At 40.2% G+C, this 22,260-nt stretch overlaps 7 protein-coding genes across 7 annotated transcripts; 4 read left to right on the forward strand and 3 right to left on the reverse strand.

Moving 5' to 3' along the window:
* Positions 1–6,291: 6,291 nt before the first annotated feature.
* MELLADRAFT_91595 (uncharacterized protein) lies at positions 6,292–6,938 on the reverse strand (the record flags this gene model as incomplete). The annotated part of the gene is made up of 2 exons (XM_007414642.1): positions 6,292–6,355; positions 6,451–6,938. The coding sequence occupies 2 exons, from the start codon at positions 6,936–6,938 to the stop codon at positions 6,292–6,294; spliced, it is 552 nt and encodes a 183-aa protein (XP_007414704.1).
* A 1,102-nt stretch (positions 6,939–8,040) lies between these two features.
* On the forward strand, positions 8,041–9,688 carry MELLADRAFT_91596 (uncharacterized protein; the record flags this gene model as incomplete). The annotated part of the gene is made up of 7 exons (XM_007414501.1): positions 8,041–8,194; positions 8,263–8,505; positions 8,588–8,652; positions 8,727–9,042; positions 9,116–9,208; positions 9,267–9,353; positions 9,417–9,688. The coding sequence occupies 7 exons, from the start codon at positions 8,041–8,043 to the stop codon at positions 9,686–9,688; spliced, it is 1,230 nt and encodes a 409-aa protein (XP_007414563.1).
* An 855-nt stretch (positions 9,689–10,543) lies between these two features.
* Positions 10,544–11,017, reverse strand: MELLADRAFT_110380 (uncharacterized protein; the record flags this gene model as incomplete). Its single annotated transcript, XM_007414641.1, has 3 exons — positions 10,544–10,704; positions 10,766–10,870; positions 10,942–11,017. 3 exons carry the CDS (start codon positions 11,015–11,017, stop codon positions 10,544–10,546), a joined length of 342 nt encoding a protein of 113 aa, XP_007414703.1.
* Positions 11,018–11,934: 917 nt separating this feature from the next.
* Positions 11,935–12,821, forward strand: MELLADRAFT_91597 (uncharacterized protein; the record flags this gene model as incomplete). Its single annotated transcript, XM_007414502.1, has 4 exons — positions 11,935–12,367; positions 12,413–12,449; positions 12,593–12,686; positions 12,795–12,821. 4 exons carry the CDS (start codon positions 11,935–11,937, stop codon positions 12,819–12,821), a joined length of 591 nt encoding a protein of 196 aa, XP_007414564.1.
* A 1,139-nt stretch (positions 12,822–13,960) lies between these two features.
* On the forward strand, positions 13,961–17,321 carry MELLADRAFT_66533 (uncharacterized protein; the record flags this gene model as incomplete). The annotated part of the gene is made up of 13 exons (XM_007414503.1): positions 13,961–14,102; positions 14,184–14,531; positions 14,592–14,651; positions 14,688–14,810; positions 14,874–14,942; positions 15,006–15,191; positions 15,273–15,335; positions 15,418–15,885; positions 15,922–16,127; positions 16,186–16,310; positions 16,626–16,640; positions 16,718–16,796; positions 16,863–17,321. 13 exons carry the CDS (start codon positions 13,961–13,963, stop codon positions 17,319–17,321), a joined length of 2,343 nt encoding a protein of 780 aa, XP_007414565.1.
* Positions 17,322–18,531: 1,210 nt separating this feature from the next.
* MELLADRAFT_91599 (uncharacterized protein) lies at positions 18,532–19,518 on the forward strand (the record flags this gene model as incomplete). The annotated part of the gene is made up of 3 exons (XM_007414504.1): positions 18,532–19,259; positions 19,342–19,413; positions 19,476–19,518. The coding sequence occupies 3 exons, from the start codon at positions 18,532–18,534 to the stop codon at positions 19,516–19,518; spliced, it is 843 nt and encodes a 280-aa protein (XP_007414566.1).
* A 787-nt stretch (positions 19,519–20,305) lies between these two features.
* On the reverse strand, positions 20,306–20,875 carry MELLADRAFT_91600 (uncharacterized protein; the record flags this gene model as incomplete). The annotated part of the gene is made up of 3 exons (XM_007414640.1): positions 20,306–20,368; positions 20,420–20,675; positions 20,772–20,875. 3 exons carry the CDS (start codon positions 20,873–20,875, stop codon positions 20,306–20,308), a joined length of 423 nt encoding a protein of 140 aa, XP_007414702.1.
* Between the last annotated feature and the right edge of the window lie 1,385 nt (positions 20,876–22,260).

Below are 22,260 nucleotides of genomic sequence, written 5' to 3' on the forward strand. Positions count from 1 at the left end.
CCCACCAATATGAACCCCGAGAATACAAAAAAATATGCAGATTGAATATCTCAAACCAAGGAACAGGATGCATATTTTTTCATATTTTTCTCTCTGTTTCTAACCTTTCCAGATCTTTGTATACAAATAATTTAACTTTCTGCCCAGAAAATGTTATGTTTCTTGTATATTGAGTAGTGTCTAAAAGCGTGTAATGTTGGGCCGGCCAAAAAGCTGATTTATCAAAAACTCCATTGTGAAAAGAACTTTCTCTACTGTAAAAATTGTTACAAACAATATGTTCAATACAATTTTGGATTGCTATTGATGTGAGGATTCCAAATCTGCCCTCGGCATCAAAATTGGATCAATTTTGTGGGTTTTATAAACGTTTTTCTCAAAATACCTGATTTCATGCTTTTAGGCACTACCCACTATAGTGAAAATTTGCAAAACTGAAATCATTTACGGTACTCAAAGTTGTGTATGCTTTGCCGTTTATAGTTTTTTTTGTTTTTTTGAAGCTAGACACAACCCGGAAAAAGTATATCTTTTGTTCAAAGCTCAAAAATATGTACTTCTGAGCCAGAAACATAGTTTTTCCTGGTTGTGTGTAGCTGTGAAAAAGAAAAAGACAACTATGTACGGCAAAGCATACACAACTTTGGGTACCGTAATTACATATTTGTTTGATGGCCACAACACCAGATATATGGACCTGTCTTATACTTACACAGCATAGAACTGACTCTGTGATTGACACATACACGATTTCTAAGCTTAACTCAAGATTTCTCACCAAGACAATTCATCAACTTCAACTTGATCCAACCCATCACCCATTGTCTCAACCAGTACCTCCATCATTCAAAGACCTTGGAATGGCAGCTAATAATCTTTTGAGTAAAGATTACCAAATTGGTTAAAACAAAGGCACCTAACAATGTGGTCTTTGATGTGCGTCTCAAGCAATTCACTTTCGCTCAATCACCAGCTACTCTTCTCTTTTGCCCTTTCAAAGATTCCTTTATCACTCTTTGACCTTCACTCACTTACTCTACTTTAGCTGTTTGTTGCTTTATCCCTTACGTTATGTAATGGACTCTATACTACCGTCTCAGGCTTTGGGTAAACTAGCAATCTTCATGATGAATAATAGATAAAAATCGGATGTACTCGGGACATAAATCCTTGGATCAATATCTGATGCTTATTGGTATGATTCAAAGATATAATTTGTTCCAATGTAATGAAAATCTCATGTCTATGAAAACCGTACGTCTGATGTTCATATTGTGAGCATCAGATGCAAAACTGAAATCAGTACATATTTGTTTGATGGCCACAACATCAGATATATGGACCTGTGTTATACTTGCACAGCATAGAACTGAGTCTGTTATTGACACATACACAATTTCTAAGCTTAACTCAAGGTTTCTCACCAAGACAATTCATCAACTTCAAACTTGATCCAACCCATCACCCATTGTCTCAACCAGTACCTCCATCATTCAAAGACCTTGGAATGGCAGCTAATAATCTTTTGAGTAAAGATTACCAAATTGGGTTAAAACAAAGGCACCTAACAATGTGGTCTTTGATGTGCGTCTCAAGCAATTCACTTTCGCTCAATCACCAGCTACTCTTCTCTTTTGCCCTTTCAAAGATTCCTTTATCACTCTTTGACCTTCACTCACTTACTCTACTTTAGCTGTTTGTTGCTTTATCCCTTACGTTATGTAATGGACTCTATACTACCGTCTCAGGCTTTGGGTAAACTAGCAATCTTCATGATGAATAATAGATAAAAATCGGATGTACTCGGGACATAAATCCTTGGATCAATATCTGATGCTTATTGGTATGATTCAAAGATATAATTTGTTCCAATGTAATGAAAATCTCATGTCTATGAAAACCGTACGTCTGATGTTCATATTGTGAGCATCAGATGCAAAACTGAAATCAGTACATATTTGTTTGATGGCCACAACATCAGATATATGGACCTGTGTTATACTTGCACAGCATAGAACTGAGTCTGTTATTGACACATACACAATTTCTAAGCTTAACTCAAGGTTTCTCACCAAGACAATTCATCAACTTCAAACTTGATCCAACCCATCACCCATTGTCTCAACCAGTACCTCCATCATTCAAAGACCTCGGAATGGTAGCTAATGATCTTTTGAGTAAAGATTACCAAATTGGTTAAAACAAAGGCACCTAACAATGTGGTCTTTGATGTGCGTCTCAAGCAATTCACTTTCACTCAATCACCAGCTACTCTTCTCTTTTGCCCTTTCAAAGATTCCTTTATCACTCTTTGACCTTCACTCACTTACTCTACTTTAGCTGTTTGTTGCTTTTAACTCAATCTTCAAATCCAATTTGATCTTGGTCAATTACCATCCTACCTCTTACTTTGAGTTTTTTGACTTTTTCACTTCTTAACCTCTTGACCAGATCTCATTTTGATATTGTTAGGTTGCTAGTTTACGAGACAGCAAATCTGGTTCAAGTGTTGGTGACCTTGAAGCAAAATACCTTAACACAAGTACAGTCTCACCTTCACACCTACCTGGTCCACCTTGAACTTAGTCACGGCTCATCTTGAACTTGACAACAAATTACCAAAGGTCAGTTAACATCATCATCCTCACAGGGGCAAAAATTGATGCTCACAACGATGTGAGTGTTGAAATGTTCCTGTTTTCCTCCCATTTGTTTCCCTTTTCTTTCTGCTTGTCAGCTGATTACGTGATCATCCGCAACTGAGCAGACAAACTAAGCCTTCCTCAGCCTTTATTCCTGAGCAAAGAAGTCTGACGAAGGGCTGATCCTGAGCAGCATTCCCTGGTTCAATAAGTTCCAAGGAATGCCACTAATGTATAGCTTAGGGGCTGAGCTGAACTGAGTATCCCCTTAGCTAAGTCTCTGAAGCATGCCCCAGACGGATCACAGAGCGCCAAGCTTGCCTCAAGCTTCATGGCTCCGGAATGAAGCCTGAGGCCCATCTGCTTGTTCAACTGAGCTGCTCAGCTATTCCTCAGGGGCATTCCTGAGATCAGAAGGCCCCGGAGGAACTCACTGCTCATTGGCTGAGGGGCTGCTCAGTTCTGCTCAGCTGCTCAGCTAGTCCTCAGGGGCATTCCTAGCCGGATCAGAAGGATCCAAAGGATGTCACTGAGTATTGGCTGAGGGGCTGCTCAGTTGATCTCAGCCCCTCAGTGTGAAAAACTTTATCTGGGGATATCACTGAGGATTAGCTGAGCAACTGAGATAAACTGAGCAGATGGGATGGCACTTTTATCAGGCTTCATTCCTTAGCAAGGAAGTCTGAGGGAAGTCTGGCCCATCAGTGATCCAGTCAGGGGATGCTACTGAGTATTTGCTGAGCAGCTCAAATGGGACACCCCTGCGCAGGCTTCTTCACTGAAAAATGAAGCCTCAGGAAGGTATAGTTCATGTGCTCATCTTCATTTTGAACAAATTGCTGAGCATTCAGTGACCCATGAGCTGATCCTGAGTACTCATCGGAAATCAGTTATTGCTCATCCAAGGTGGGAATGAGCCTTCTCAACAAATGTCAAGTAAAATATGAGCACCACAGGCTGATCACCGGAACACAACCAAGATTTTGAATTGAATCAATCTGAAAGAAAACAAATCTTTTTTGGAGAATTCCAAAAAGTCTACAACGCTCACATGTATGTGAGTATCTATTTTGGCCCCTGTGATACTTTATCAAGTATAGTGTTTTTTTAAAAAAAGGGGTTTTGAAGTATTGAAGTTATCTTTTGATACTTCATTCACAACATTTCTTTGACATATAATATGCACATTAGCTGTTCATTTCAGATACCAAGTATAGTTTTTTTTGTTTTTTTCTCAAGGTGGTTTTGAAGTATTGAAGTTATCTTTTGATATTATCATTCACAACATTTTTTTAAAATAAAATACACACATGCCAACATAAGATTATAACATTTGTTTGTATCAAAGACTATGAATGAGCTCTTTGTATAGCTGCATCAGCAGAAAGACACACATTCAAAACATTCATTGCCTCTTTGAATTCGCCTTCCAAAGGGGGTAGATGAGCTGCCCACATGTGGCTGCTCACGCACCGCTCCATGGTCCGAGGTATCAAACCACCACGATTGCCACCACAGACATCAGCTGCTGCGGAAAAAGTGCGTTCAACTGCACAAGATGAAGCACTGCAGGCCAGGTAATCCTGAGCCAAGGATGCAAGTACCGGGAATTTGGTCTGATGAGCCTACATAGAAATTCATCAGTAAAAGTGTAACTGAACTTTCATAGAAGATGAGTACCTTCCACCATCCAAGAGCAAGGTGCGGATCATTTCGCATATCTTTTGATGGTGCTGGAGTTTGAGCATAATTGGTCAACTTGTTCTTTGATGAGACAGTTGGACCCAACTGATGAAGGTGTGCAAAAATGTCCTCGTCATCGCTTCCTGATGAATCATGGGATGCATGAGATTTGTGCGTTTGATTGCTGGGTTGAGCAGCCTCTAGCTTAAGTTTGTGTTGGGAATACATGCTAGAAAGCATTTCAGCGGCCTTCTTAAGCTCAACAGACGTTGACCCAAATGCTGTTTTGAAGAAAGCAACTCGCCAGCTAGGATGTAGAATGGTCGCCATCACTAAAGTTTTGCATTTGAGTGCTCGCGATAGAAATTCTTCAACACGTGCAAGCATAGCACAGTGCATTGGGTAAAAGAGATCTTGATCGGCTCCATCTTCTTTGATTTTTTTCTTGAGTCTTTGTTGTAGAAGAAAATATTGACATATGTAGATCGATCCTGTTGGACCGTCACCCTCCATTCTTTTTGTGAGTAAGATAAAAGGCTACATAAAAAATCAGGTGGATGAACATCAATATCTGATTTTGATCGAAGCCAAAAAAATCCAAGTTTATGATTGATGTACTACCTTTAGTTCATCAACAAGCAGTTTTATCAATCGCCAGTCTTCTGTACTAAAATCAATACCATTCAACGTGCCTCTCTTGTGATCCTGGAATAGATCGATTGAGGCTGAACTGCTGGTTTGCTTCTTCTTCTGTTTGTTCGAGAGTTGATCTTCTTCGAGTACCTCGTCAATGACCTGTGTTCAACAAGGTAAGTATGTATGTAGTACAATAAATATAAGATACAATACACACATTACGAGCTTCCCAAGCACGCTCCCACGACATACATCTGATGTTCATTCTGATTCCATACCCCACCATCAAATTTCTCACATTAACACCCTGCTTTGCCCCAACCGCTTCAAACAGTCTCCGCATTGTATCTGAGCCTGTCATGCGACGACAGACAAATTTGAGCTGGAATGGAGATCCAGGTCGATTCAGCTGTTCCAATCAAATCGAGATTGTTGAAATTAAGTACACTACAAAAAAAGTCATCTTTTCCCATGGGATTAGAAAACCCAAGGTACCATAAGAAATTGGGACCATGGTTTTCTAATCTCATGTGTGAATATCTGTATCATGTATGTTCAAAACTATTTTGATGTTGTCCTGTACTAGGTCCAGTGATACATATATAACTACACTAGCAATAAAATTACAGGCTTAGCCATTGGGCTCCTATAGGCTCTCAAACGTAGAGAAGTCAAACAATGCTGCTATGTTGCTTTGTTTAAATATATTGACATGTAAGACAGCAATATTTAAAGATGTTGTTATATGTAGCACTATCAGCCACATCAATTGTTTGAATTTCAAACGTTGATATTTATTTTCTCTCTCTTGTGCTGCTCCCAAAAAACAATAAAACAAACTGATCAATAAAAGATCCTTTTGATCAAAGCTTAATTTGAGCGAGAAAAGGATTATCTAGACTAATGTACAAGCTGATTCTTCTTGATCAATCTCATGTAACCTCAGAAATCCAACTTTAGCTTAACACTATAGAAAACCAAAATCGAAAAAGAAGGTAAAGTTTAATGAAAATCGAAAAAACAAAGAAAACCCTTTGCTTAATTACCGATTTTCTTAGAAACATTTTTTAAACTTTCACAGTCTGAAAAAACCTCAATATCTGGTTGTTCTTGAATTTCGTTTTTCCGAACTTCACTCAAAACCCCACCAGCTTCTTCCAAGGATTTTTCAAATTCCTCTCACGAGGTTTCATCCAAAGCACTCAGGTTAGAGCAATACCATGACAGGTCTCTTATTCATATGACAAGTTTGAATATTTCACTGATACAATCAGATGGTTGCATAAAATACTGAAATTTGAAGATTGTCATATTCACTTATATTATTCAGTCAGGTTGATTCAGGCGTGTCAGGTCCAGCAGCTTGAGAATCCTCGACATCGCAGGTGCGTTTGCTAGGTTTGATGCAGCAAAAAGAAAGAGTGAGTTAATTTACAAGTCAGCACCATCATCTTAGATTCATATATTTTTGTTTGGTATAGCCACTCACGTCTCCTCGGAATGGATTGACCTGAGATTCGCGATTACCTTGTGGTAATGGTTAAGGGTACGCATGAAGTGTTTATATTTTCTAAGTGAAATCTTGAGCTGTCTTTTGTAAAGCTGTCGGTGGAGAGTAACTTCAGAGTCACACGAACGCAACAACATCTGGGTATATGCAATCACATCTTGAGACTCAGTGAGGTTTGATCCGATGTCGTGAATCTCGTCTTCCACACGGTCAATCGCTCCTGATATCGCTGCAAGCTTGAGGGTGCTGAGGAATCCAAAAGCTTCTACATGACGACTAATCCCATGCTCAACATTATGATAGAAACCTTGGTCTAGCCAGAGTTCGACATAGATACTCCAATGTCCGGTACGCTCAGGTGTAGTGACTTGTACCGCAGGTGAAGATGGTACTCGGTCATCAGAAGCAAGAGCTCGAAGCTCGGGAATAAGGCTGTCGTGCGCATGGTCCTTAAAGGCTGGTATCATGTTGACAATCTGGTTATGTAAGAAAGAACGTCAGCCATCGGGAAGAGAGTAAAGCAAGTAAAAAGATCCCTGACCAAATCAAGATAGATGGTTATGGTATAGATATGATAAATCAAGTCCAATTAGGAGATCACACTATTCGGATTGATTGAGATGATGAAACAATCTCTTTCAAAGAGCTCTGATATATGAACAGCGCATCAATCAACTTGTGTGACAAACCTCTGTCAATTCTGAAAGGGCATGCATGGTATATTGTAAGTATATGTTGATCAAGATCTTTATCGGGTGACATTCTGGCCTCTTCCTCAATCCCTTTCAATGCCAATTAGTAGATCACTGACTCTGAAGCGTGTGTCTATTGATTATTACATAATCGATTGTGAATGAGAAACCCCGCCTGTCATCCACTATATATGTATATAGAAACCAGGTTTCCTAATCCCCATACAAGACCTGTTGCTTTGATGCATTTGAATAAGGGACAAGGAAACCCCTTTCCTGAAATCATGATTGGGCCCGTACCTAATCCCGAAATGACAGGAAGATATATATAAAACATACGGCCAATTTGTAGGGCCATTTGTCGTAATGAAGTGTATATTACGTACATTATACACAAGTCACTTCAATTGCGTGAGATTTTATACTCTGTACATATTCTAATCCCAAAATCGACCCACAAGAATTTGGTTCTCTATCAATCATTCAGATGGCTTCTCAATCGGCATGTAACCACTTGCTTACTTTCACGGCTACACTAGGCTTCCCAGATCTCTATCCATGGTCGAGTCGTGGTGAACGTAAGCAGTTTGCTTTTGTCTTGTTTCTTGTTTCTAATCTCACTGGAATCGTACGTTCATAATCACTGATTGTCATGAACTTTCTTCCCATGCACATTGACCTCTTATAGCAATCACCATATACATACGATATACTTCCCTCGACCACTTTGAATTCGTGATATACACTGATCAGCCATTTCTATCTAAAATACCAACAGTTTTTTCTTGATCACTTCCATTTTGTCAAATACATCACTGATTAACCATATTGATAGTTATTCCCTTCCGTTTTCATTTAAAGAAGAATCATAATCATCATGTTAACTCCAGAAGTTTTCGACCCTAGTGGACCAGGTGTAGGCAAGCAAATGATGCTTGACTGGCTACGCATCAATCATCCCAAGACACCAGTCAGAGGAGACCTCAAGAAATTTGAAGTAGCAAAAATTGTTCGGGCAATGCAGCCTCAGTGTATGGATAAATCTTTCTACATCATCCTTTTTTTCAAATTGATACGTTCAGCTCACCTTGATGCACAGTTTTCCCCACCCCTGATATTCCTCCAGTACCCCCTCCAGTCTCTGAGAACGGATCCCCAAGCACGATCTCAGTCGCAACATCAGTTGAGAACGTTGAAACCCATCGTCACCCAAGTGGAATTGAGTCTCAAGATGTTCACACTGTCAACTCCAATTCAATGGCTGTCACGGCAGGTGATGTCCGTCCAGCGAAGCGATTTGTTTCCTTTACTGAACCCCGGTTGAAAAAAAGGAATGCCACAGGTAGGTATGCAGGTACAAGAGATTCATCACATTTACAATGACCGACCTCTCTTGTAACATTATATCACTTATGTATTCTTAGATACTCGAGCCTTTCAGGCCATTGATCCACCTGGAAGTCCAAAGCCGGCAAAAGTTGTATTCAAAGTATGTTTTCAACTCGACTCTTACCTTTTATGCGTCTGACTTTCATTCACTTCCGAAAAAACTATGCAACCTAGAAGAGTAAAGAAACTGAACGCAAAACACCGTCTGTATCAAAAAAACGCAAGCCCATTCTGGACAAGCGTGACGGTGATGAACGACGGGAGCTCAAAGCCCTTGAAGAATTACCACCACTCACATCCATGGTGACCTCTTCTTCCAAGTACAGTGATTCGATCTCCTGCCTGAACTTGAATTCTGCAACAAAGAACTGGACCGACTCTGATAGAGATGTCAAACCAAGTTTACCTGGCTCAATCCCTCTCAAGATGAAGGAAACTCCGGACTTGATTGACCTTGCTAACATTGATTATTTTTCAATCGAGAACTTGGGTAGCTAGATTTCACCTTACACTTCTGGCTTGTCTCGTTGATCTGATGAAGGCCTTACCGCATCTTAATTTAGTGATTGGAAACGACATACCTGCAATCACCAATACTGGAGTAACAAGGTCAGGCGCGGATGTATTTGTGTTGGAGAGACAACGGGAAGAAAAGTGTACGTTCATGTCGTTCTCAGAGTGCTCTTTCCCCAGCTTACTGAATGGCATATTTAGTCCTGGCTCTGGAAGAATCTATGTCTCAGTTGACAAAGAAGCTGGATGAAAACCAACTCGCTCAAGACAAACACCAAAAAGATCAAAGTAAGTTAACACCATCATCTTTTGTATGTCTAGTTGAGTCAGCTGAGCTGATCTCACAAACAGCTCTTGCTTTTCATATGATTGAACAATCCATCACCCTTGTTGAAGAGAAAACTGAAGTCATTGAGACACTCAACAAAAAGGTCAATAGTTTAGAGGGTAGAGTGACCCAGCTAATTGAGCGAGTAAATACACTTTGCAATGAGCTTCAAACTCAGGAGGATGTAATTGAACGCTTGATGCGCTTAGAGGACGGTGATGTCAGCGACGAACAGGAAGATATAGAAGACAAAGACGGGCTAGAGAACGCTGACTACAACAGTGATGATTGTTAATATTAACAAAAGCATCATTTATAAAATGTAGACTTTAGTTACAATCAAAACCGTTTTGTTCTTATCTCAATATATACATGTAGTCTCTTCACATTAGTTGAAATCTTGTTGACCTGAAACTGGGTTTGTTTCTTTTCTTATGGACTTCATCAGGCATGATCACACAATTGCTGGACAATCATGTTATCAATAATTGAGCTTACTTTAGTTATCGTCAATGCGTGCGAAAACCACACTGGTATATTTTTTGACTGAGATTGAAATTTCCTTGCTCATGAAGACCGGATTGTATCATACATTGACAATAATGGTCTCTACAATTGGTTCTAGAGATCCCTTGCATATCACAACTTGAGCTTGTAAGTACTCTGAAAACCTCTATAGGTATTGAATTCATAACAACAGATATGATGGACTGTTTTCCGCTTTTGTACCTGGTCTAAAAGTGCACAGAAATGGGCCGCGAGCTTGCAAAATCTTTCCTTGAGATTTTTAACTCAAACCCCCATAGTTGCTTCTATGAGAGCCAAATGACTTTAATCTGATTCGTGGCTGACAGGCCATGTTGTGTTTCATGTGAATCATAGAGCTGGGCTGAACCCCGATCGATTGGATCAGACTGCAACTAATTATCAAATCAACTTGCATGCAATATAAGATATATAAAATAAAAGGTAACTTATGACTCTTTATGTCATGTATAACAGCCTATGAGATATCATTACTTACGCCAGGAAGAAAACCAAAACACTATACAATTTGTGGCAAAAGGAAGCCGAACACTTTCTTGGTCTACAAACCATATATAATCTCATTTAGGTAACAGCTAACCAACAGATGTCAGGTTACAAAAATTTAAACTGGATTATTGTGCCCATCAACTTTAATGTTGATAGGGTACTTCCCAGTCCTCATAACGCTATGAGCCACGTCCCGCTTCCAGATGGTCATCTTCTGTTCCAGCTCGCGAAATTGATCCATTGTGGTCTCCACTGCGAGCAGGTCGATTTCGCCAACTAGAAAAATAATTATTTAGCTCTGATGTAATTATGGCCAATCAAGATGGAAAACATATACCATTGGATCCTTTTTGTTCAATTCTTTGGCACAAAGCAGTGAATTCATTTTTCATATGAAGGAATGTACCTTGGATCACTGCAAGGCGGTCTTCCAATGTCTCATCTACAATAAGGTTGAATATGAAAAGTCAGGCCATATGATACGGAGTGACACATTTCATGAAGAGCTCTCACCTTTCATTTCTTGATCTAGCTTTGGTTCAGGATTATCTCGTTGAATGGGTCCTCCGCTTTGCGACATAGTGGCCATGATATCAACGACGTTTCCTGAATGGATGTAGATAAAGTAACGTTGAAGGAGATATAGATGCGTATCTCAAAATATGAGTAGGGTGGCAAATCTAAAGAAGAGAGTGATCTGACCCACCGAGAAGAATTTATAACTAAAGTTAGGAAAACAGGAATATTTGAGTTTGGGAAAACAGGAATGTATCAAGAAAATCACTTGGTATCTAAGCTCAATCTTAGATAGCAGAAAACAGGTGAAGTAATTATGAATGACTTGTCCAAAGGGTCTGGATCGATGGGCAATTATGGCGATAAGACTTTTCATACATTACCTTACATCACATGAAGAGCCTGGAATATTCTAATGGTTGAGTTCCCTCATCGCATTTCTTCATAAATATACAGTCACAATTTGTGTGCATCTACGTGCCAATGAGGTGAGGTGTTATCAAATCTATGGTCAAAGTTTGAACTGTGCGTGAGGCGTCATCCAACACTCCCCTCAATCTTCACAATCAAGAGTCAGCAAATCAAAATATATACATACTTATCATCTGCGATTAGACAAGAGGGTACATGAGGCAAGTCAAAGAACTTGTTTGCTCAAAGAGTGCTTGTGTGGAAAGTCCTTATTTTGTATATACAATCACAGCCAAAACCCAGGATGGTATTAATATATATCTACATCATCTCGATACTCCTTCTATAACCAACAAACCACTTGATCACATGATGTCCAATCCAACCTGCATCTTGCTACCCTCCTATATGCTCTATTGTGTCCGTGATGAAAGCTCTCATAGAATCAGCCCTGATATTTTTCTTAGTAAAGCAAGTACCAGAAACCTTTTAGATATAATCCTTGCATTCTATCCCCATTTCGAATTCGATGAAGGCGCCAAAGAAGATTACACACTCCTCAGAAAAATATTTTGTGAGATGGTTGCAGGCCGTCTGTCTAACGTAGTCATGCAGTTTAACCACACTCCCCCAAATTACGTTCACGCACTATCTTCAGCACCAAGTTTTGGACCCGAAGAAGCTCAAACAACAACGACTTCCACAATTGACACCACCGCCGATCGAATCACAATGTTCAACTCTTACGGTCTATTGCATCTGCGGAGCGGGCAGTATCGTCTTGCGGCCGAGAACCTCGACCTCTTTGTCAAGATGTATAATTTTCTCAACGCAGAAGAGATATCTGCAATTGCTACGGCTCAAATGGAAGCCCGAGAAACCCTTCGACGCAATACCTCCCTCCTCGGCCAAGCTCATCAGGCCATCGAACAAATACAACTTCTTCTACGCGAACCTAAATTCTCTTCAGAAGCCCGCCTTGATCTTGATGTGCAGCTCAAAATCGCAATTGGTACGCTAAACTCACGCCAGAAGACATTTGACCGCTGTATCCAAGATGTTGGATTCCTCGCTGCGTTAGAGAACTATCATAAGTGAGATTTCTGGCGCCGTGACTTATATGTTATCATATGGCAATACTGATGATCCTATGTATAATATTGTTTTTTGTTTGAATCACTTCGATAAAACGATCTGAAATGTAGAAACAAGTATGATGAATATTTTTGGAATGAAGCCTCAACGGACAATGCTCAGGATCAACCAAATGGACAAACAGCTCCATAGATTTGAGTCTTACATTAAAGAACAACTGTTCTCTATACCAACGGGTGCGTTCTTGCTCCCAAATTTTGTTATACATTTTCTTTGGTTCAACTATCTTGAAAATCATTGTTGCTGATGTCTTGTTGTATTCTGCTATGCCTATATGAATACAGCCTGGCGAAATTAATCAACTAATATAATATACACTCCGTGCACTGGCCGGATAAAACTTGATTTTGATACTCTTGCGTAACATTTTCTTCCGTACCCAATCTGAGATATCTATGATACCATCGAAGCCAACGAGATTATGACATGTACTTCATTATTTTCAGCCTACATAATGTCTTCATGCGCAAACCTTGTCCAAGAATCTTAATTTAGCTTTTTCATCTCGAGTCCCAGAACTATTGTTTTCATGTAAATTCAAAATGATCAGCATGTTTGAGTGGAAACCTGTTCTCTAAGATACCTTTACATATTGGTAGTCTCACTGATATGCAGAAGGAATATACATGTGTACCGTCAAATATATAGCATACTCGATTGGCCTCTAAAAGTTCAGATTTCGTATATGTGAAATTTAGAGCAGAGGTTCGTGATGATCAATGAACTTCTGATTGTTACCTTTGACCCTTGTCATACTTGATGTCATCGTAGTGAGAGTTCAATGAACCATATCTTGTTGTGCAATAGTGTTATGTGTAGCAGCGCAAGGCTCATAAGGACAAAGAGTATAATTAACAGATTGTATCAATGTTATCCCTTGTGATTAATTGAAGTGGGTGCGAATTACAGGGAATTCCAATCTCCATTGAGCATTATTCAACCGTGAGGTGTTCAATATTACTTGATAGAAACTCGCTTGATGGGCTTGTCAGCACAGTTTCTATGCCGTTGGTGACACCAAGACAAACTCCCTTTGTGTCTAATGCGGCGAGTGAATCATCAACAAATCAATGTCGATTTGTTGGACACAAAGACTGATTGTCACGATGAAAGCATTGAGCAACAGATCACTCATGACTAAAGTTTTGATTTTCATACAGATACGTATTAGATGTGCTTGTAATCATGCTACTACATATGTACTATAGAGTACTTCCAATATAGCCGCCTGTTTCATGACTTTTGGTATCGATTTCTCTTGATTCATATTTGTAAACGCCTGGTTGATTCATGGTTATTTCTCCTTTGCTTCTATTTCATTTCTTCTTGTGCTCATTCTCCTTCTCTCCAATTGAACTCCAACATAACTTTATAATCTGATTCAGCCCTGTCAAAGACAATCTATCCCGTCTTATCTTACCACCTAATTCCGGAAAATCCCGTCCATGAGATGTCTCAACCTTTGCTCTCAAAGGGTACAGCTCGTGTTATTCGAAACCGAGGCGAAACTTCTCACTCAGCCGCTGCACCACCAACAACTCGGATGGGTTCCAAAAAGAGGAAGAATGATGAAGCCTCGGAAGAATCGTCAAGTATGTTCAACCTTATGATCAAACAGGTCCTAGATATTGAACAAAGAAACTCAAAATGAAATCATTCTTTTGCTCATCCAGCCGAAAACCCCGCTACGGAACCTCCTCAAGGTACAGGCTCACGCCGAAATCGATTGCTTGAGTTGCTTTCTCGCCACGAGATAAAGAAAAAACCGCGATTGGCCAGGGGACCCACCGAAGTTTCTGGAAAACGGCGAGGGTCTGGGGTGAAGAAACCACGAACTCCGGTCCAAAGCGCCCCCCAAACTGCTCCTTGCATGGAACCGCCAGCTACAACAAACAACCAGGTAGACTATGCTCGGTACAGCAATCCAGATCTGATTGATTTGATTCATCAGGTGGGGATAGACGCTTGCAATCTCAATAGGACTCAGCTGATTGATACATGTTGGACGCATCACAAATTAAGTGAGAATTCGTTTGATATTATTTCTTGACTTGGAAACTGAATCCTTCTTTGTATCGCAGTTGTTGTACCCAAGCATGCTTTTGATTTCAAGATGGATAAAAATGTACAATCGACCCCTGGTATGTCAATTCTGTACACTTCGTGATTATCTTCAGAAAGTACATCTTGGCTTGTCGTTGTTGAACCTGATGAGGTTATACTTAACCCAGATTTGGGTTCTAGTGTTGCAAACATCACTCAGGCTGGGCCTTTGTCGTCAATTATCACCAACCATTGTGGTATGTATATTTTGACTTTACCTTGGCTGTTCCCATAATCTGATGAGCTTCCATCCTACACAGTGTTTGATTCCACCTTTTACGAAATGCCGGACGCTGGGCCTTCATTGTTGAGCGGTTTGATTGATGAAGGTACGTACTGCACTTTTTGTGGAATTACAATAAATCTGATGAGGTTATACTGTACGTCTACAGTCGTGGATTCCGATGCTCCAAACATGACAGAGGCTGGGCCTTTGTCATCAGTTGCTGTTGATAATGAAGGTACATACAGATTCACCTTTTGTTTCACACAATCCACAACTGAATCGAATCATCCTTTAGCCAATAATGATTCTCTGAAGAAAGTTTCTGCGCCACCAAAGCCCAGGAAGAAGAGTAGTGAGCACATGTAATTCTACATTTTGAATTTTGATCAACGCTCATCCTTGATCAACGCTCATCCTGATCTTCTGATGGAAGAAACACGGAAGGTCTCTATTTCAGATGGGGCGCGTGCAGAAGAGGAGACTGAAGCCATAGAAGGTATGCAACTAGAATTCTCTACATAAAAGCATGCTAATTCTGACAAGCTCTCCATTACATACCCGTAAAATTATATCATAAGGTGGGAAATCCTTACATCCAAACATCGAAAAAAATACACCGCCTCAAACTCGAAGACGTACAAGGTTAGCTAAACTGAGACCTTCCCCTCCGCGGGGTAGCAAAGGGAAGGGTAAGGCAAAGGCAACGTCGCCCAATGGTTCAGAAGATTCATTCAATGCAAACAACTTGGACGATTCAAATGATTCGGACTTCAATGTAACACACCAGGATGACAGTCCGTCTGATCAAGATGATAGTCAGTCTGATCATGTTGCAGTTTCACCTTTCAAAGGACGCTCTGGCCGAGGTCGAGGAATTCTGGAATCTGTAGTCTCTAAGCCCGATGACCACATGTCTGAATGTGATGCATCAGCTACCACATCTCCATTGGATCGGATCGGTATACAAAGCGAAGAGCCTGATGTTGCTGGTAAGGGATCTGCGGAGACCAGACATACAGAAGACAGCTGGATTGTCAAAACCATATGTATGTCTTTTTCTAAGCTCTGAACATCCTTCACAGGTTATTGTCTTGTATCTGGAAAGCCATTGAAAAATGATCCAACTCATTTTACGCCAGACAAATTACAAGACCAACTCTCAAGGACGGACAAAAAACTTGATGCACTCGCCGTCGAGTTCAATTTATTTTTGGATGTTTTTCAAAGAGGTGTCAGTAAAAGCCCTCAGACTCGGTGCGCAAAGAAGACGCGCGGTGGACAGACTGCAGTGAGTTCAATTTGATTAAGACATTTTGAATGATTTCATAGTAACCATGTGTTTGTAGGCTCGTATTAGGTTTCATATCGAGACATTGTTTGGGCAAAAAGGAAACCACAAGTTGCTTCCAAACGGAGCAACTGAAATTGAGAAACAGGCTTGGATGCGTGACACAAATCCAAACAATCTCCAGTTTGATACATCTTCTGTCAATTTAGACGGCACTGATACGGTCGATCCATGCTTCCCTTATCCAGACGGGCCAGGACATAAGGACGCCACACCTCGACAACTCCTGATCATTTGGAGGATGATGCGCAGTGTAGGCGTATCTAGCTTTCGGCCCGACTTTTCCGAATCTCAACATTCACCAGACAATAGATGGCTGTGGGCCCTCGCGCTCAGAATATTTTTCAAGCTGGTAGAATGTGGAGAATATACTGGTGTTCCAATTGCTGGTGATGAGAATGTAAAATTTGTCAATAAGTGTCTTAATACCCACATTAGGTCCCTGACCAAACGGTATGTCAGGATATTCATGTTGCAAAAAAACACCATATCTCACACTTATTGTAACAAACTTTTGTGGGAACATACAGGTACCAGAACAAGAATTGGGAAGAAGAACGTCGAAAAAGGACTTCTGATGAAATTCGCCGAAGTGCAAGGCTTAGATATGTGCGTTAAAATTACCCACTCAAAAATATGAATCATTTATTTGACTACTTGATTTATATACACCAGCTGCGGCAGATACGCGAGACCTACATACTTACCAACCCCGAGCTTTGGCGACTTGCAAATGTTGTGCCGCCGGCATGCAGTGACGATGAGACCGACCTCGAGCAAATCTCAACACCTAGCCAGCAGGGCCCGGTTATACCCTGTGTGATACGAAGCGTTGAATGGCGAAGCAACAATCTCAAGACAATATGTATGTTACTTGATCTTGCTAAATCAAAGGTTGATTCAAGTAAACCACGCAAGAAGGGTGCATCACCAAGGCAAAGTGGCCGGCCAAACCGTCCTCGGTATCGCTGCATAGGTGGACCACAAAGTCAGGTACCTGCACCAAGTGGCCTTCCGGTAGACTGCTATTCTTCGACTTGGCTCCAGAAACTTTCTCCCCTGGAAAGAACCCAGCTAGAAGTCAATCCTGTACCTATTCTGGATGAACTGCTTCCTCTCGTCGAAAAACTTTGATTTTTTCGCTTGTATGTAAACATTCCTGATACATCATGTTTGACTCCGATCACCGACACAGATCTCTTGATTTAGAAGCAACAGAACAGAGATAAAGGTATATAAACAATTGTATCTTCTGTCCACAACCGCTTTTTAATACATCAGTGTTTATCAGTGATAGACTCAAAGAAAAATTTTGTTAACTTTTGACTTCATGATATATCATAGTTCGTGTCAGAGGTGGAATCAAGAGAACTATCAATGTATCTCTCAAATAAAGTTGTTGATTTTTTATTTCATTATAGTTTTTATCAGAGGTGGAATAAAGTGAGCTATCAACGTATCTTTCTTCTGTGAAGAACCATTGCATATTTGTTTGATATTCAATAGAAAAGACAGACACAGTGCCAGTTCAATGTGACCTTAACATCAAGGTCACAACCATTGCGTAGTTTCTGAAAATTAGACTGGAAACCAATAAGCAAACACGTTTATGACTCAATTTCGGACAGTTTTGATAGAGACGTACTTTCCATTGGACATGTGCCGCAATCTGATTACCTTCAATGCTGGGGTACACTTATTCAAATCCAGAACTCAGATCACATTAAGATAGGGATAGTTTTTTACCATCATCAAGCTATTGCTTTGGTCCAGATGTATATTTACTTGATCCAGGCTAGGAATTTACAACAGAGTAAAATACCCAATCACTTCATAGTCGCCCAACCGGTCCGTCAACCATCAAAGTCAACTTTTTTACAATATACAATTCTTAATTTTTACATTCTGAGATTGAGTGAGGTCAGAAGATTTATCAGATCTGATTGATGATTACATTGAACACAACTGATCTATATGTACGTCAAGATCACAAGTGGGAAAGATCATTGCCTCCCAGGACATCTTTTGATGACTTGATTATAATCAAGTCATAGCGGAAAGGCTGGGATGACCAGTCATTATGTTGATCATCTGAATTGCAGAAGAGCTACGAATGTCTCATTCTGATTGTATGGTCAAATTAATCTCTTATATTGATATAACTATCTTCTAGCTTTATCCATGTATTGTAATCAACAAACAAGACCACTTGATAAGTTGATCATGATCATGAGGTTGTAGAGCATATATTACACCTACTGCTCCGTCAAGTTTCTAACTCAAAGCTCATACATTTCTCTGAAGATTTTTTTAAACCATCTCATCATTCAGTACTCCAGATATCATGGATCATCACCCGGCCTATTATGTTTACTTACCCAATTATATGCTTGAATACGTTGTTGGTGAAACTAATCCTAGGATCGATGCGGACCTCTTCTTGAGCAAAGCTACTCCAAATCAAATTGTGGAGGTGATCTCAGCGTTTCATCCCCGTCTCCGTCTAACTCGAAATGCCGAAGAAGACCATGAACTCCTCCTCAAACTTTTCATTGAGAAGGTGGCCCCACGTCTATCTCGTTTAATCAGCTCTCTTAATGGCAACAAAAACTATATCCAAGGCCTATTCGCATGCCCCGTATACAAACCTGATCAACTCACTAGCCGATGGATCAATTCCAGCGCTGATTACGACCCTAAACGAATTGATATGTTTGACACCGGTACTCTTATGCACCTCAGGAGCGGGAAGTACCGTCTTGCAGCCGAAAGCCTCCAGCACTTTATCGAGTCCTATACGTTTCTGAGCCAAGCAGAAATTGATGAGATTATTGGTGCTCAAACTGATGCTGAGGACACTCTCCACGACACATCCATCTTCCTTGAACGATCCGTCGAGTCCATCGAAAGTATTCACCTTCAATTGCGTCTGCCCACCCTCTCACGAACCAAACGCGGAGATCTTGAGGAGGAATTAAAATGTGCTAAAGCTTCTTTAAGATCCCGTCAGGGGATGTTCAATGCTGCCATTGAAGACGTTGGTTTTCTTAGAGCGTTGGCCAAACATCATGAGTGCGTTCCCTGTCACAATTCTCTACATGATCACTCTTAAGCTGATCTAACTGATGCTATACTGATCATTCAATTAGGGGAGTCCTCCAAAAACATCAACCCGCTCAAAATTAGCTGATCGAGAAATTATTGGAGCATTGGCTGAGCAACATGAGTGGGTTCCTTGTTTCAGCATTGTTTGCTATTGTTTACTAACCACTTGATTGCATATTAAAGGTTCATCAAGGAACATCGTCCTGTCAAAACATCGAACCACTGAAAATTAGCCCGTCCAATACCATAATCAAAAATCTCAAGCTTTGAATCTCTGTGATTTGTTGTCTTATCACTTTGACTGTCGTAACTGTTGATCATTATCTCTGACAAAAATTTTATAGCTGTTTTTGCATCATGTGAACCATGCATACCGCACTACTTGTCAATCACAATCACATAGTGTGATCGTGAAATTCTGAGTCATAAGATTGAATACTTTGCATATCACTTATAGTAATGCTCTCATCAAAACAGTTTTTGTGTGAGGTAAAAAGTCCCGGCGCGAAGATATGGTTCCTGGAACATGTTGGTTTGTAGTCATGAGTAATCAGCCCTATGTAGTTCTAACTTCTAAGTATCGAAAACAGTCCTTGGTTGGTTTCCTGGATCTGCGAAACCCGCTCTATTGATCTTTCAGGTTTTCCCACCCCAGGAACCTGCTCCCTTGTTATGTAGTTCTAACTTCTAAGTATCGAAAACAGTCCTTGATTTGTTGTTTTTCTGGATCTGCGAAACCCGCTCTATTGATCTTTCAGGTTTTCCCACCCCAGGAACCTGCTCCCTTGTTATGTAGTTCTAACTTCTAACTATCGAAAACAGTCCGGAATCTCAAGTTTAGGAGATCAAGTGTTCCAGAAAGCCAACATGATAAACTCTCGGAAGTTCTGTTTGATCTTCTCCTAGAAAGCAAAAGCTAATACCTCATCAATGAAATCAGAGATATGTCCCTGCTCCAGTTTATGCTAAATCACGAGACAGATAAACTCTCGGAAGTTCTGTTTGATCTTCTCCTAGAAAGCAAAAGCTAATACCTCATCAATGAAATCAGAGATATGTCCCTGCTCCAGTTTATGCTAAATCACGAGACAGAGTGAAAGGAAGAGAATTTATAGAATTAGACTTACTAGTAAGAGACCTTGAGCTTTCGTCATTAAGGCAAGAAAACCTCTTAATTTGGCATCTGTGGTGGAACCTTGATCTATCCATTGATTAGTCAATTCTATGTACTTTGCTACCAGCTCCTTTCTCTCAATTAATAATTCTTCTTTCTTAGATTGATCTAATTCTTGAGAAGGTGAGGAATCGCGATGATATGGTTTCCAGGTGGACTCTCCTCCGACTTCTTTGAGTTGTTGTCGTGATCGACATGCATGAGCAAGTCTTGACTAGACTTGGAGAACATGATCTCAGAGCGTTCAACAGCTATGTCGATCAAAGGTAACGAAATTTTGATTGAGCACCACAAAGACAACCCACATGATCAAATTCAGCAGGACATACGCACGATCAAGCATCGGAGCCAAGACTTTCCAAACTCCATGAAAGACCCATGGAGCGTCGTGGATGATCAAGAGTTCCATGGTCTTTTTGAATAGTGGATCACTGAGTATCAGTATTGTTCCTTAGCATTTGAACAGGTTTGAGCCAACCAGGTCCGTCCGTGTCTTTCATCATATCAATCAAATGTATCGGTGTAGCTTTAAGGGTCACATCTCAGAAGTACGACTAGTTGAATAGGAATCAGAGGCAATGTCAATCAAAAGACAAATATTCCAAGAAATATGTATTGTGCAGATGATAGGAAGTAAGATATGGACAAGAAAGAAGATATGATAGTATGTATAAGATATGGACAGGAAAAAGAGACAGATCAATGACAAATATAAAGCTTTGTAAGATATGGACACGAACAGATAGAAATATCAATGACAAATCATATAATAGAGTGTAAGATATTGACAAGAAAGGAAAGATAATATATGGACACGAAAAAAGAGACAGGTGAATGAAAGATATAATGGTTTGGGAAATATGGACACGAATAGATAGAAAGACCATTGAAAAGTATAAAATATGGACAAGAAAGGATATATAATTTAGTAAAAGATATAATAGAGATTGGATGAATCAGTACATGATTAACAGATTTTCATCGCACCATTGACACCATTGCTACAGTTGAAAATTTTAAACTACTATGGAGTTCTTGTGGTTTGTACATCAACCAAGCACAATGTGCAATTATTTCGTCTAACTTAACCACATGATCTTCGGGTGAGTCCCACATCAGTAAGTGAGCTTGTACATCAGGCATCTGGAAGCTTTTGAAAGGATCTTTCATTTTTTCTGGAATCGCCTTGAATACTTGTATATTCAGCCAGGTCTCCATGATGTTGTGATTTGGCTTTGGCGCTCGACGGTGAACAAAGATCTTTGATATCCTACCAAACCGTTTGTGTTTGCTAGCATTTGTTTTGAAGATGACAAAGCTGTTATTTGGATTTGCTTCAAATGTTGAAAAAGTAATGTTAAGATGATCGATGTGCTTGTGAAAAAACGCGCGGGGAGGGACAGGTGCATGACCCAGTGCCTCATCTGGTGAGAATGAAGCCCATTCCTCCGGATCTACCCAAGTACATTCTTCATGCCTTTGACCATTCAGGCGTCTGATTAATTGTATAAGTAGTTTTTCATCTAACGGGTCTAGCTTAGAATTAGAAAGGCGTCTGGGTTTTGGTAAGGGTGGTTCGTACAGTGCTTGCAATCGAGTGACATATGGTTGAAGCGCCTGCGGAAGTTTTCCACTTTGTAGCAGAGCGGAAAGGTTACCAGCACGGCAGAAGTTCTTGAGGAACGTGATTTCGAGTTCACCTGTCAGATCAAGCAGAAATTTGATCAGCACATACATCATTGATACTTGAAGACAGAAATAAAAACAGTCTATCTTACCTATGTGGTTATTGTG

This window comes from Melampsora larici-populina (assembly GCF_000204055.1).
Source record: "Melampsora larici-populina 98AG31 unplaced genomic scaffold MELLAscaffold_44, whole genome shotgun sequence".
In the NCBI taxonomy this organism is placed as follows: Eukaryota; Fungi; Basidiomycota; class Pucciniomycetes; order Pucciniales; family Melampsoraceae; genus Melampsora; species Melampsora laricis-populina.